This window comes from Oncorhynchus mykiss, chromosome 27 (assembly GCF_057628025.1).
Source record: "Oncorhynchus mykiss isolate SJ-2025 chromosome 27, ASM5762802v1, whole genome shotgun sequence".
Lineage (NCBI taxonomy): Eukaryota > Metazoa > Chordata > Actinopteri > Salmoniformes > Salmonidae > Oncorhynchus > Oncorhynchus mykiss.
In genome coordinates, this window is record NC_143048.1 from 25,995,684 (window position 1) to 26,010,654 (window position 14,971).

At 42.9% G+C, this 14,971-nt stretch overlaps 1 protein-coding gene and 1 long non-coding RNA gene across 2 annotated transcripts in view; one reads left to right on the forward strand and one right to left on the reverse strand.

The window, feature by feature from the left end:
- LOC110507849 (CXADR-like membrane protein) overlaps positions 1-6,265 on the reverse strand; it is a 93,656-nt gene extending 87,391 nt beyond the window's left edge. The window contains exon 1 of the mRNA XM_036964985.2: positions 5,696-6,265. Within this exon, the coding sequence (XP_036820880.1) occupies positions 5,696-5,801 (106 nt within the window). The 5' untranslated portion in view covers positions 5,802-6,265. The remainder of the gene's footprint in view (positions 1-5,695) is intronic.
- LOC149971285 (uncharacterized) overlaps positions 1-14,971 on the forward strand; it is a 1,017,865-nt gene that overhangs the window by 369,892 nt on the left and 633,002 nt on the right. The gene's annotated exons all lie outside the window — the stretch shown is intronic.

Here is a 14,971-nt window from a genome sequence, read left to right on the forward strand (position 1 = left end):
AAAACCGTGAAGGACCTCAGCATTACTCTGGACCCTGATCTCGCTTTTGATGAACATATCAAGAATATTTCAAGGATAGCTTTTTTCCATCTACGTAACATTGCAAAAATCAGAAAATGTCTGTCCAAAAATGATACAGAAAAATGTATGCATGCTTTTGTCACTTCTAGGTTAGACTACAGCAATGCTCTAGTTTCCGGCTACCTGGATAAAGCACTAAATAAACTTCAGTTAGTGCTAAACACGGCTGTTAGAATCTTGTCTAGAACCAAAAAATATGATAATATTTCTCCAATGCTAACCTCTCTACACTGGCTTACTGTTAACCTACAAAGCATTACATGGGCTTGTTCCTACCTATCTTTCCGATTTGGTCCTGCCGTACATACCTACACGTACGCTAGGGTCACAAGACGCAGGCCTCCTTACTGTCCCTAGAATTTCTAAGCAAACAGCTGGAGGCAGAGCCTTCTCCTATAGAGCTTCATTTTTATGGAATGGTCTGCCTATCCATGTGAGAGATGCAGACTCGGCCTCGACCTTTAAGTCTTTATTGAAGACTCATCTCTTCAGTAGGTCCTATGAGTGTAGTCTGGCACAGGAGTGTGAAGGTGAACGGAAAGGCACTGGAGCAACGAACCACCCTTGCTGTCTCTGCCTGGCCGACTCCCCTCTCTCCAATGGGATTCTCTGCCTCAAACCCTATTACAGGAGCAGAGTCACTGGCTTACTGGTGCTCTTCCATGCTGTGCCTAGGAGGGGTGCGTCACTTGAGTGGGTTGAGTCACTGATGTGATCTTCCTGTCAGGGTTGGCGCCCCCCCCCTTGGGTTCGTGCCGTGGGGGAGATCTTTGTGGGCTATACTCGGCATTGTCTCAGGATAATAAGTTGGTGGTTGAAGATACCCCTCTAGTGGTTTGGGGGCTTTGCTTTGGTAAAGTGGGTGGGGTTATATCCTACCTGTTTGGCCCTGTCCGGGGGTATCGTCGGATGGGGCCACAGTGTCTCCTGACCCCTCCTGTCTCAGCCTCCAGTATTTATGCTGCAGTAGTTTATGTGTCGGGGGGCTAGGGTCAGTCTGTTATAACTGGAGTATTTATCCTGTCTTATCCGGTGTCCTGTGTGAATGTAAGTATGCTCTTTCTAATTCTCTCCCCCTCCTTTTCTCTCTCTCTTGCTTTTTCTCTCTCTCTCTTTCTTTCTTTCTCTCTTTTTTCTCTCTGAGGACCTGAGCCCTAGGACCATGCCTCAGGACTACCTGGCCTGATAACTACTTGCTGTCCCAAGTCCACCTGGTTATGCTGCTGCTCCAGTTTCAACTGTCCTGCCTGGGTCTATGGAACCCTGACCTGTTCACTGGACGTGCTACCGTGTCCCAGACCTGCTGTTTTCAACTCTCTAGAGAGCAAGAGTGGTAGAGATCCTCTGAATGATCGGCTATGAAAAGCCAATTGACATTTACTCCTGAGGTGCTGTTACTGTGATTATTATTATTTGACCGTGCTGGTCATCTATGAACATTTGAACATTTTGGCCATGTTCTGTTATAATCTCCACCCGGCACAGCCAGAAGAGGACTGGCCACCCCTCATAGCCTGGTTCCTCTCTAGGTTTCTTCCTAGGCTCTGGCCTTTCTAGGGAGTTTTTCCTAGCCACCGTGTTTCTACACCTGCATTGCTTGCTGTTTGGGGTTTTAGGCTGGGTTTATGTATAGCATTTTGTGACATCAGCTGATGTAAGAAGGGCTTTATAAATAAATTTGATATATTGACTAACCGGTGCCCCCGCACATTGACTCTGTACCGGTACCCCCCCTATATATAGTCTCGCTATTGCTATTTTACTGCTGCTCTTTAACTACTTGTTACTTTTATTTCTTCTTCTTCTTCTTCTTAATATTATTATTATTTTTTATTTTTTTTACCTGCATTGTTGGTTAGGGGCTCGTAAGTAAGCATTTCACTGTAAGGTATTCAGTACCTGTTGTATTCGGCGCATGTGACTAATAACATCTGATTTAATTGAATACAGCCCATAGTCGATGAATACTGACTAAATATGCAATAACTAGAACTATAGCCTTAATGCTTTCTATGGTCATCTGATTTTTTTTAAATGGCTGTGTGTTTGTATTAGTGTGAGATAGGGGGGGTTAGTATGTGTGGGAGTGTGATTTAGGAGCAAACACATCGAGATGTCACTTCATAACCTCTGGCTCTGGAGGCTCCTGTCATCTCCACATTTGAGAGATCCTTTGTCCACCCCTGGAGACTTTCTAAATATAGAACGGGAACAGAAACCAATTTTAAACCTAGTATCTATCTCCATATATAGTGGATCAGAAGAACAGTGATTAGACGTGAGGATGTAACTCAAATAGTGCAGCATAGATGCAAGACTGCTAAATATCATAGCGCATAAGCTCCATTTGAAATGAGGGCGTTTGGGGGTTGGAAATGAATAACTCGAACGGAAAGGCTACTCATTTTTCCCATTACATTTCTGTCAAGTGAATTACAATCTGTTATTACTTCATGGACAGTAATTTAACATTTTCCACTCAATACCATATTTTGCTGAGGGAAGGACAGGCAGGCAATCCATCATTAAGCTCCACTACTTTGGTTTGGTTACTCTGGTTCTACTTCCAGCAGTTTTAAGGGCTTTACCACATTATTTGACCTTCTACTATTCTGTTCATTTTGTGATGTATGCCTTGATAAAGGCAGTTGAGGTTTTCTGTGGTGTTTAATTGTGGTACTTATCTATAAAGGGAACACTGGATATTACATCTCCCACAGATATTAAATTAAGAATGTCTCAGGACTTCCAAGGCCAAAGACAAATTAAAAGGAAATGAGCTTTATTAATGAGTATTGATCATTCCATAATAGAATAAGCTCTTCTCTCTTAGCTCAGCCTCTGTGTTGATCTGTTCATAATTATAAGGGAAATGTCCTTCAACCTGGTTTTACATTATGAAAGACCACACAGAGGGATATGTAACCATTACATGTATGCCATCTGACGATAACATCAGCACTGCACTAATCTGCCAAATACAAACAATAATACACTACATGAACAAAAGTATGTGGACATCTGCTTGTCGAACATCTCATTCCAAAATAATGGAGTTGGTCTCTCTTTGTTGCTATAACAGAAGGCGTTCCACTAGATTTTGGAACATTGTTGCGGGGACTTGCTTCCATTTAGCCACAAGAGCGTTAGTGAGGTCGGGTACTGTTTTTGGGTGATTAGGCCTGGCCTGCAGTCTAATTCCAAATCATCCCAAAGGTGTTTGATGGGGTTGAGGTTAGGTCTCTGTACAGGCCATTTCAGTTCTTCAACACTGACCTCTACAAACCATTTCTGTATGCACCTCGCTTTGTGCGCAGGGGCATTGTCATGCTGAAACAGGAATATGGCCTTCCACAAACTGTTGCCACAAAGTCGGAAGCACAGAATCATCTAGAAAGTTATTGTATGCTGTAGCGTTAAGATTTGCCTTCCCTGGAACTAAGGGGCCTGAACCATGAAAAATAGCTTTCCACTGCTCCGGTTCCAATGGCAGCGAGCTTTACACCACTCCAGCCGATGCATGGCATTGAGCATGGTGATCTTAGGCTTGTGTGAGGCTGCTCTTCCATGGAAACCCATTTCATGAAGCACCCGATGAACAGTTATTGTGCTGACGTTGCTTCATGAGGCAGTTTGGAACTCGGTAGTGAGTGTTGCAAACGAGGACAGATGATTTTTATGTGCTACGTGCTTCAGCAGTCCCATTCTGTGAGCATGTGTGGCCTACCTCTTTGCAGCTGGGCCGTTGTTGATCCATTTCACAATAACAGCACTCACAGTTGACCGGGGAAGCTCTAGCAGGGCAGAAATTTTACGAACTGAATTGTTGGAAAGCTGGCATCCTGTGACGGTGCCATGTTGAAAGTCACTGAGCTCTTTAGTAAGGCCATTCTACTGCCAATGTCTGTCTATTGAGATTGCATGGCTGTGTGCTCGATTTTATACACCTGTCAGCAACGGGTGTGGCTGAAATAGCAGAATCCACTAATATGAAGGGGTGTCCACATACTTTTGTATACATAGTGTACCAATTCCATCATACTCAACATCACCACCACCAAAACCACCACACCATAATCATAATCATCATCCTCACCACCACCACCGTCATCATCACCACTATCATTGTCATCATCACCATAACCATCATCATCATCACCCTCATCACCACCAGCTGACAAAATGAATAGCTGATAATACAGATCACTAAAGATATTATTGCATGTCTAGACTGCCAACCCAGTGATCCCACAGCCTATAGGCTATAGAAAATGAACACAGTGGTTATATGATGATCCTCATTATCCCAGTGACAGAGTGGCTTAAAGTGCTATGGCGTGTCCCATCCTCAGTCCAACTATTTAAGTCGGTCAATGGACGGCAACCCACATCATTTGTCTGCCTCACTCATACGCCCATCCTTGCAGGGCAGGCTACTGAGACCTCATTCAGGCATAGCTACTGTACTTTGAACATGTAAAGCTCTAGCTACGGTATTTCCTGAATTTTTAGAAACCTCACAGTGCAATTTAGACATTGTGAGGTTACTGCAGGAATTGTGGACGTTGCATTGAATTTGGACAAAAGAAGACTTTAGGGCCCAATTTAACATCCAAATATATTACCCGAGGTCATGCATTTAATGTGCTATTGCAAATGAAATACACAGTATATTACAGGTCTAAGTTTGCTGGACACATTAGGCTGCACACAAAAGGCTATAGCTAACAAACTGTCAATAGACATAACAATTGTTCTGGAATGCACCAACGATGGACGGAATTGTTGGAATTTAACCAAAGGAGACAAACCCGAGAATCTTCAACGTTTGCTTTGCACCACTCTTACGAGCTCTGACCCCGGCACACGCGGGCATGCGATATCCAGCTTCCTCATTCCTCTTAAGGGCACCAGCCGAGCCGCTCGCTCACCACCGGCCGTGGTCTATTAGAAATATCTGTTTGCCAATCGGTGTCACAGCACATTAGTTTGTGATTCGGATTATATGTGGCGTACCCTGTCTTTGTGCTTTCTGATAAGAAGCAGTTGTGTTTAATCTGCCATTAACAGACAATGAATAGCCTAATGAATACCTAGAATACACTCAGACTACCTACATACAGTCTTTGTCCAGCACCAGTCAAGTGAATGCCTGAAGTGTAGCCTTTGTACGGTGATCATTAACACAGCTTTCAATGCACATTGTAAGGGTTTCTTTTTTTAAACGAAGTGAACTTTTTTTTTCTTAACACTAATTCTTCACTTGAATTAGCCAATTTATCGCAATTAAGTCCCATCTCATTTACTTTTGATTTTACATTACAAAATGGCTAATTTGTCAAAGTGATCTAGGCTATTCAAAAAGAACGTGAGATAAACAATTATGAATAGTTTGTTACATCATTTTTAGGCAAATTTTGATATAATTCTGGATCAAATTACGCACAATAGAGCGCTGTTAGCTATGGTACATTTTTTTGTGAACAATACACATTTATATAACGTCTCTATATAAATCATAATAATTCATAACAAAAACCCGATTAAATACTTATCGTCACATTGATACTCTCCTATAAAATAACTACATATTTGCGATTGGGAACTCACTTACCCAGAAACAAAGAGCGAAATGTTGCAGACATCACGGCACCCGACACGACTGGAAATCCCATGAAACGAAGCTGGAAACAATGCGCTCCGGCTGCCTTAAAATTCATGCGGGTGACCCAAGTGTACAGTCGCAATGAAGTAGCACATCAGAAATAGGAGAGATACATTAAATATAATCTACAATGAGCAGGGAACCAAGGACATCATTTTTGAACACTCGAAATGTCAATGCATCCCTTCACTAAGGAATGCAGCTCTATATTATCGTAATTTTATCAGCCTCGCGTCAAATCAAAGTTCCCGTTCTTTCTGTCTCGTTCGGGAAGCGTGCATCCCTCAGGTTCCCTCTGTCTCCGTGGCTCTGAGCGGTCTTCTCCTATACGGTTGTCCGCTGCACTAGAACGTGAGGGGCAGAATCTGGATAGGTGGATGTTGCTGCATGCTGGACGGAGACCTCTAGAGTCTGAAGTGCTCACATCGCCTCGTATGACCACAAAGGCATCTTGGGCTGGTCTGACTGTGAGGTGGCTACTTGGTGGCCACTTCGTTAGCAGTGCAAAAAAAGGTTAACAATGTTTCCCCCTACAGATGTCTGCATGAAAATGTTTATGTAATAGGTTACTATTTTTCAGTGCTTTAAAGAAAATGTTAATGTTCTTGCATTATTTTTACAATAGTGTATACTGTATAGAATAAATTGGGAGACAGCGCAGTGAAAAAGTAACACATGTTGGGAAAGATTGAAATGGAAAATAAATGACTGGAATTCCTTATTTTTTTCAATATATACAGTACCAGTAAAAAGTTTTGACATACCTTCTCATTCACTCATTCTTCTCATTTTTACTATTGTCTACATTGTAGAATAATAGTGAAGACATCAAAACTAATAAATAACACATATGGAATCATGTAGTAACCAAAAAAGTGTTAAACAAATCAAAATATATGTTTTATTTTATACTGTTCAAAGTAGCCACCCTTTGCCTTGATGACAACTTTGAACACTTTTGGCATTCTCTCAACCAGCTTCATGAGGTAGTCACCTGGAATACATTTCAATTAACAGGTGTGCATTGTTAATTTCTTCCATCTTTTTGCATTTGAGCCAATCAGTTGTGTTGTGACAAGATAGGGGTTGTATACAGAGGATAGCCCTATTTGGTAAAATACCACGTCCCTATTATGGCAAGAACATCTCAAATAAGCAAAGAGAAACGACAGTCCATCATTACTTTAAGACATGAAGGTAGTAAATCCATAACATTTCAAGTACTTTGAAAGTTTCTTCAAGAGCAGTCGCAAAAACCATCAGGTGTTATGATGAAACTGGTTCTCATGAGGACCGCCACAGGAAAGGAAGACCCAGAGTTACCTTTGCTGCAGAGGATAAATTCATTACAGTTAACTGCACCTCAGATTGTAGCCCAAATAAATGCTTCACACAGTTCAAGTAACAGACACATCTCAACATCAACTGTTCAGAGGAGACTGCGTGAATCAGGCCTTCATGGTCGAATTGCTGCAAAGAAACCACAAGAGACTTGCTTGGGCCAAGAAACACGAGCAATGGACATTAGACCAGTGAAAATCTGTCCTTTGGTCTGATGAGTCCAAATTTGAGATTTTTTTGTTCCAACTTTGTGAGATGCAGAGAAGGTGAATGGATGATCTCCACATGTGTGAGTCCCACTGTGAAGCATGGAGGAAGAGGTGTGATGGTGTGGGGGTGCTTTGCTGGTGACACTGTCAGTGATTTATTTAGAATTCAAGGCACACTTAACCAGCATGGATACCACAGAATTCTCCAGTGATATGCCATCCCATCTGGTTTGTGCTTAGTGGGACTATCATTTGTTTTTCAACAGGACAAAGACCCAAAACACACCTCCAGGCTGTGTTAAGGCTATTTGACCAAGAAGGAGAGTAATGGAGTGCTGCATCAGATGACAGGGCCTCCACAATCACCCGACCTCAACCCAATTGAGATAGTTTGGGATGAGTTGGACTGCAGAGTGAAGGAAAAGCAGCCAGCAAGGGCTCAGAATATGTGGGAACTCCTTCAAGACTGTTGGAAAAATGTTCCAGGTGAAGCTGGTTTGAGAGAATGCCAAGAGTGCGCCAAGCTGTCATCAAGGCAAAAGGTGACTACTTTGAAGAATCTAAAATATATTTGGATTTGTTTAGAAAAAAATAGGTTACTTCATGATTCCATGTGTTATTTCATATTTTTGATGTCTTCACTATTATTCTACAATGTTGAAAATAGTAAAAACAAAGAAAAACCCTTGAATGAGTAGGCGTGTCCAAACTTTTGACTGGTACTGTATATTCAATGTACTGTATGTTTGCATTTATAAACAATTGCAACAAATGTCACTACTCAACACAACATTCTAACATTTTTCTGTCTACATAAGCAACTATCATAAGCAACTATCGGCTTGTAGTGTCCATTATCCCTGAGGCATAGTTCACATCCAGATAATATTTATGTAACCATTCATGGTTTCCCTGGATGTAGAATGTATGACTGTGCATCCCATGAGGTAAATAAACAAAGAAGCAAAGTGTCCCATTGAGATTAATCCCCTCTTCTGTCTCTGAACAATCTATTTAAATAACACACAGGTCTGGGGTCTCCAGTGGCCACCAGGCCAGCCCTCCACTCCACTCCCCTCACTGCTGATTCTCTCTGAAGTGGCTCTCTTAGCACAAGACCCCCATTAATTTCCATCACAATATCTAGATAGCTTGAAACAATGCCCCCCCCCCCCCCTTCCCCTTCATCTACATCAAGCCAATGTGCCAGGAGAGGTATGAAGAAGTGCTTTTCTTTGTCTCACTCTGTCCATGTGCTATAGCATGTGCAGTTTTGTCCGTTTTGTCATATTTTAAACAAATGGATGAAGTTTTTGTATTCATAAATGTGTCCTATTTAGACATAATTCGAATCCCTGAGCAAACTAGGTGAAAAATCTGTCAATGTGCCCTTAAGCAAGGCAGTTAACCCTAATTGCTCCTGTAATAGTAAAATGTAATGCAGTTAGATGAAACATTGCGAGGTAGACACTAATGGTCATGCAGCAGGTCATCCATCACAAATGGGGAGCAGACCTTGCCATGGAAGCAAACTTGTCTGTTTGGTGGCTTAGCCTTAGTGCATGATATAGCACCCTAATGCAGATGGTCTCGCAGATGGCTGATATTTATACAGGCCCTGAAAACTCACTAGTGTGGAAACAGGTCCTTGTCAACACTGATTGGTGAGCTAGCATTACAATGTGCCACTTTCTGTCCTTGCGTTCATTCCCCCAGAGCCGGTATTGTATGAGGCATAACTTTTGGCATTAGGATTCCATTTGTGGGAACAGACCCCCTTTAAAAATTATGACGGTGATGTGTTGAGACTCTTTTTATTTTACCACATGAAAATGTAATCTCCATAAGTGCAAGGTCCATGATTTTTTAAAAAGCTTCAGACACAACATGGCTTCCGTTTTAGTTCCGAGCACTCCTAACTTATGTACTGCAGTGGATTTTCAATTTGAATATAACAAGCATTGAGCTGCAGCTCGGACCTGTCGAGTGTTCCCTGGTCGCTCTTACACCGTATTTCCATGGTCGTGACATCACACAGAGGTGTAAGCATTTTCTTGACAAGCTGACGCACCACAGATGTGCATGAGCTCTGTAGACAAACTTCAAAGGATTCTTGAGTAACAATATGGACTGAAAATCTCTTTTGTTGGTCTCTATTTTTAGGCACCGCTGGGATCCTTCACCGTCAGTGTTTCACAGCTCATAGATCTTTTATAATTTAATGAGGGAGAGGGTGGCCCTGGGAGATTTATGGTCAGCATCTCGAGTCAGCATTGGCCACTCGGCCTATTGATCCACGTTGAATGTTCGTTTATAGCTCAGTAAAGCGCATTCCCTCCTGTGTACTAGAACACAGCCAGGCCTTTAGTGATGCTCACATCCACATGCAGGCAGCATATTTTAATCCAATCACATGAATGTATTCTCTTCCAAAAGGTCCTTTGTTACTGCCTCTCTCAACATGATGTAGTCATGGCAAGAGGAAAAGTGATTGTTCAGATGCATGTTCATTGCTCCACAATTACTGCTATGAAGGGTTAGTGAATGTTTGGCTCTCTCTCTCTCTCTCTCTCTCTCTCTCTCTCTCTCTCTCTCTCTCTCTCTCTCTGTCATTTGTTATTCCCATATCTTATTTGGGGAACAGTGCACACTCCTTGCAGTTAAAGAACCAATGACTTCATAAGCAGATGTTACTCTGAGTCTGCTTTTCAATTTATTCATGAAGCTTTCATCATGGTAGAGAATCAGAGAGGGAGCAAAAAATCGGAACATGTTTATCATGCACTGATTAAAGACAAGGGAAATGACTGAATCAGAATCAAGAGCCAAACTTGGAACCAATGTTTTGTTTTGCATTCGTAAGCTGCTTGAATGGATCAAAAGGGATCAGTCAGAAGATTATTGTCAAAAAGGCCGAATTTGATCACTGTTTATGATGAATCTCATGGTTGTATCTTTGAGAGGTAAAATATACCACCGTGTCAGAGGAGGCTGGTGGGAGGAGCTTTAGGAAGACAGGCTCATTGTAGTGGCTGGAGTGGAATAAATGGAACCGTATCAAGCACATCAAACATATAATGGAAACCAAGTTTGACTCCATTCTATTAATTCCATTCCAGCCATTACAATGAGCCTGTCTTCCTAAAGCTCCTCCCACCATCCTCCTCTGCACTGGGTGGTATGATGCCTGGTGCATTCAAGGTAAAAAGATCAATCTCTTTCAAAATCATTTCCACTACATTGCACACAACATTAAGTTTTGTTTTCCCCAACATTGCTTGGTATTTTCAGCACCACTAGGCGCAGGAAAATGCAATCTCTTATAGCCAGAAAGCATAACTTAAATCAAAAATATTCATAATTACTCAAATAAATACATTTAGCCTAATTTGATTGTTTTTTTGTTTTTACCTTTGTGTGGATGTTTGTGTGTGCAAAAAAATACCTCTCAAAGGTGTTGTGTGATACTGCTCATACTAATGCTGCATTTTTTAAACATTTTACATTTAACCTTTATTTAACTAGGCAAGTCAGTTAAGAACAAATTCTTATTTACAATGACGGCCTACCTGGGGAACGGATTGTTTGGATATACACTGAGTGTATGAAACATTAAGGACACCGGCTCTTTCCATGAATCCAGGTGAAAGCCAAGATCCTTTATTGATGTTACTTGTTAAATCCACTTCAATCACTGTAGATTAAGGGGAGGAGACAGGTTAAAGAAGGATTTTTTAAGCCGTGAGAGAATTGAGACATGGATTGTGTATCTGTGCCATTTAGAGGGTGAATGGGCAAGTTTTAAGTGCCTTTGAACGGGGTATGGTAGTATGTGCCAGACACATCTGGTTTGTGTCAAGAACTGCAATGCTGCTGGGTTTTTCACGCTCAACAGTTTCCCGTGTGTATCAAGAATTGTATACCACCCAAAGGACATCCAGCCAACTTGACACAACTGTGGGAGTCATTGGAGTCAACACAGGCCAGCATCCCTGTGGAACGCTTTCGACACCTTGTAGAGTCCCATGCCATGATGAATTGAGGCTGTTGTGATGGCAAAAGCTGGGGTTGCAACTCAGTATTAGGAAGTTGTCCTTAATTTTTTGTGAACCATTAATTCAGAGATATCGACTGATATACTGCAAACTATGTTACTATGTTAGCATAGCCCGTTTACAACACTAAGAGATGCAAATGGGTGCTTATGAATTCTCGCCTGGCTCCTCTCCACTCCCCAAAGAGCCACTGTTGTTTTTTGTTGTTTTTAATTTCATCTCTATTCCACAGGGGCAGCCTCTTTTGACAAAAGGAAGTTTCTCCCAAAGAGAAACTGTACCAGATTGCAACCCTGTCCCATACCCTTCCCCTGCAAAAGTGGTTAATGGGAAAAGAGAAAACAATCTTTATGTATCTATTAAGACATTTGAGGATCCTCAGACACCAACTGGGATACTTTCTTTAACCCCATGAATTAGCTGATTAGCCTGGGATTTAAACCCACTTTGAATGCGTTCCTTGGCATTGATTCCATTGCATTTTAAGGCCTATGCATGTGAATGCTGGTCATGGATGATGATGTAGATCCCAGGAAGAGTAGCTGATGTCATGCCACCTCCCCTCTCCTTCTCCAATCCCACCACCCCTCCCTTGATGAAGTGTTCCCTATCTAGGGAATGGGAAGTGAGGGATGTGAGGCTTTCCGAGGCGCATGCCACAGCTAGGAGAGCCATTGTAAATCAACAGGCGCTTTATCCAAGATGGCGTAGCAGTGCAGACATGTTTGTCGTTGTCCCGTGTGGATTGAGTTTTTTTGTATATATTTCAATCTCTTTTTCGATTTTTAAATTAAATATACCGTCTGGCAACCCGCCTCACCCAATGTGATACAGATCTGTTGTTTTCAGAACTTATAGCTAGAACCGCCATCAGAAGCTAGCCACAAGATGCTAACCAGCTAATTAGATACTAGCTATTTAGTCATTGTTAGCCACTGCTAGAAGCCTTTACCGTTAGCTCAGACACCAGCCACTTTTAGCCTGGATAATACCAGTCTGCACAGCGCGATATCAACCCTGAGCATACCGTACTGCTTTTCTCCAATACATCACCAGATTCCTGCCGTAAGATCTGGACCATTACTCCAGATCATTGCACCTAGCTAGCTGCTACTGAGTTGCCCAGCCCCGGCCCAGCCCAGAAGCTAGCCTTGAGCCAGGCCCATCTTCCGGCTTACTCAGTGGACCCTATTATCACTCGGCTACACAGCTGATGCCTCCCGGACTCTTCACTAACACGACTAGAAGCCACTACATCACCGGATTCTTGCCGTAAGCTCTGGACCTTTGCATCGGATCATTGCAGCTAGCTAGTCCCCTTGCCCTTGTCCCGAAACTAGCTCCAGTTAACCTCGAGCCAGGCGCATCTCCCGGCTAGCAAACAAAATGACTCCAGCTACAATACCTCTTTTGCCAATTGGCCTTTACCCTTTGTTGACACGGAGCCCCACCGATCCATCACGACTGGTCTGCCGAAGTAATTCTGTCCGATGTGCCCTCAACCGACCTTTGCCGGACGTCAGTGAAGATGCTTCTGCTAGCCCCGGCCTGCTAACTTTATGAACGCTGTGTCTCCCGCTTGCTAGTGGTGTAACAACTACCCAACGGCTTCCCTGTTTCATCTATTGCTGTTCACTGGACCCTATGATCACCTGGTTACATAGCTGATGCCTGCTGGACTGTTCATTAATCATGGTACTCCATTTTGTTTATTTTGTTTATCTGTCGGCCCCAGCCTCGAACTCAGGCCCTGTGTGTAGTTAACTGATCTTCTCTGCCCATTCATTGCCATTTTATCTGTTGTCTGAGCTGATTAACTGTTGTTGTCCTACCCGTTATTGTCTGAGCTAGCTCTCCCAATCAACACCTGTGATTGCTTTATGCCTCACTTTATGTCTCTCTCTTATGTCAATACACCTTGTACACTGTTGTTTAGGGTAGTTATCGTTGTTTTATTTTACTGTGGAGCCCCTAGCACCCCTCAACATGCCTCAGATACCTCTCTTATCATCACTCAATGCCTAGGTCTACCTTCACTGTACCCGCACCCTACCATACCCCTGTCTGTACATTATGCCCTGAATCTATTCTACCACACCCAGAAATCTGCTCCTTTTATCCTGGGTATCCTGGAAGGGAGGATGCCGGTTGTTTTTTAAAAGTAATTTCCTCACCATCTTAAATATGCATGCCCCTTTCAAAAAATGTAGAACTATGAACATAACTATGAACAGATTTAGCCCTGGGTTCACTTCAAACCTGACTGCCCTCGACCAGCACAAAAACATCATGTGGCGTACTGCACTAGCATCAAATAGTCCCTGCGATATGCAACTTTTTAGGGAAGTTAGGAAACAATACACACAGTCAGCTAGGAAAGCAAAGGCTAGCTCTTTCAAACAGAAATTGTAGCGTCATGTAGCTCTAACTCCAAAACGTTCTGGGACACTGTAAAGCCCATGGAGAATAAGAGCACCTCCTCCCAGCTGCCCACTGCACTGAGATGAGGAAACACTGTCCCCACTGATAAATCCACGATAATCGAGAATTTCAATAAGCATTTCTCTACAGCTGGCCATGCTTTCCTCCTGGCTATCCCAACCCCGGCCAACAGCTACGCACCCCCCGCAGATACTTGCCCAAGCCTCCCAGCTTCTCCTTCACCCAAATCCAGATAGCAGATGTTCTGAAAGAGCTGCAAAACCTGGACCCGTACAAATCAGCTGGGCTAGACGATCTGGACCCTCTCTTTCTGAAATTATCCGCCGCCATTATTGCAACCCCTATTACTAGTCTCTTCAACCTTTCTTTCGTATTGTCCGGGATTCCTAAAGATTGGAAAGCTGCAACGGTCATCCCCTCTTCAAACGGAGTGACACTATAGACCCAAACTGTTACAGACCTATATCCATCCTGCCCTGCCTTTCTAAAGTCTTCAAAGGCCAAGTTAACAAACAGATCACTGACCATTTTGAATCCCACCATACCTTCTCCTCTGTGCAATTCGGTTTCCGAGCTGGTCACAGGTGCAGCTCAGCAACGCTCAAGGTACTAAACAATATCATAACAACCATCGATAAAAGACAGTATTTTGCAGCCGTCTTCATCGACCTGGCCAAGGCTTTTGACTCTGTCCATCACCATATTCTTATCGGCAGACTCAACTGGTTTCTCAAATGACTGCCTCGCCTGGTTCACCAACTACTTCTCAGATAGAGTTCAGTGTGTCAAATTGTAGGGCCTGTTGTCCGGACCTCTGGCAGTCTCTATAGGGGTACCACAGGGTTCAATTCTCAGGCTCTCTTTTCTCTGTACATATCAATGATGTCTCTCTTGCGGCTGGTGATTCTCTTATCCACCTCTATGCAGACGACACCATTCTGTATACATCTGGCCCTTCTTTGGACACTGTGTTAACAAACCTCCAAACGATCTTCAATGCCATACAATACTCCTTCAGTGGCCTCCAACTGCTCTTAAACGCTAGTGAAATTAAATGCATGCTCTTCAACCGATCGCTGCCCGCACCCGCCCGCCCGACTAACATCACTACTCTGGACAGTTCTGACTGAATATGTGGACAACTACAAATACCTAGGTGTCTAGCTAGACTGTAACTC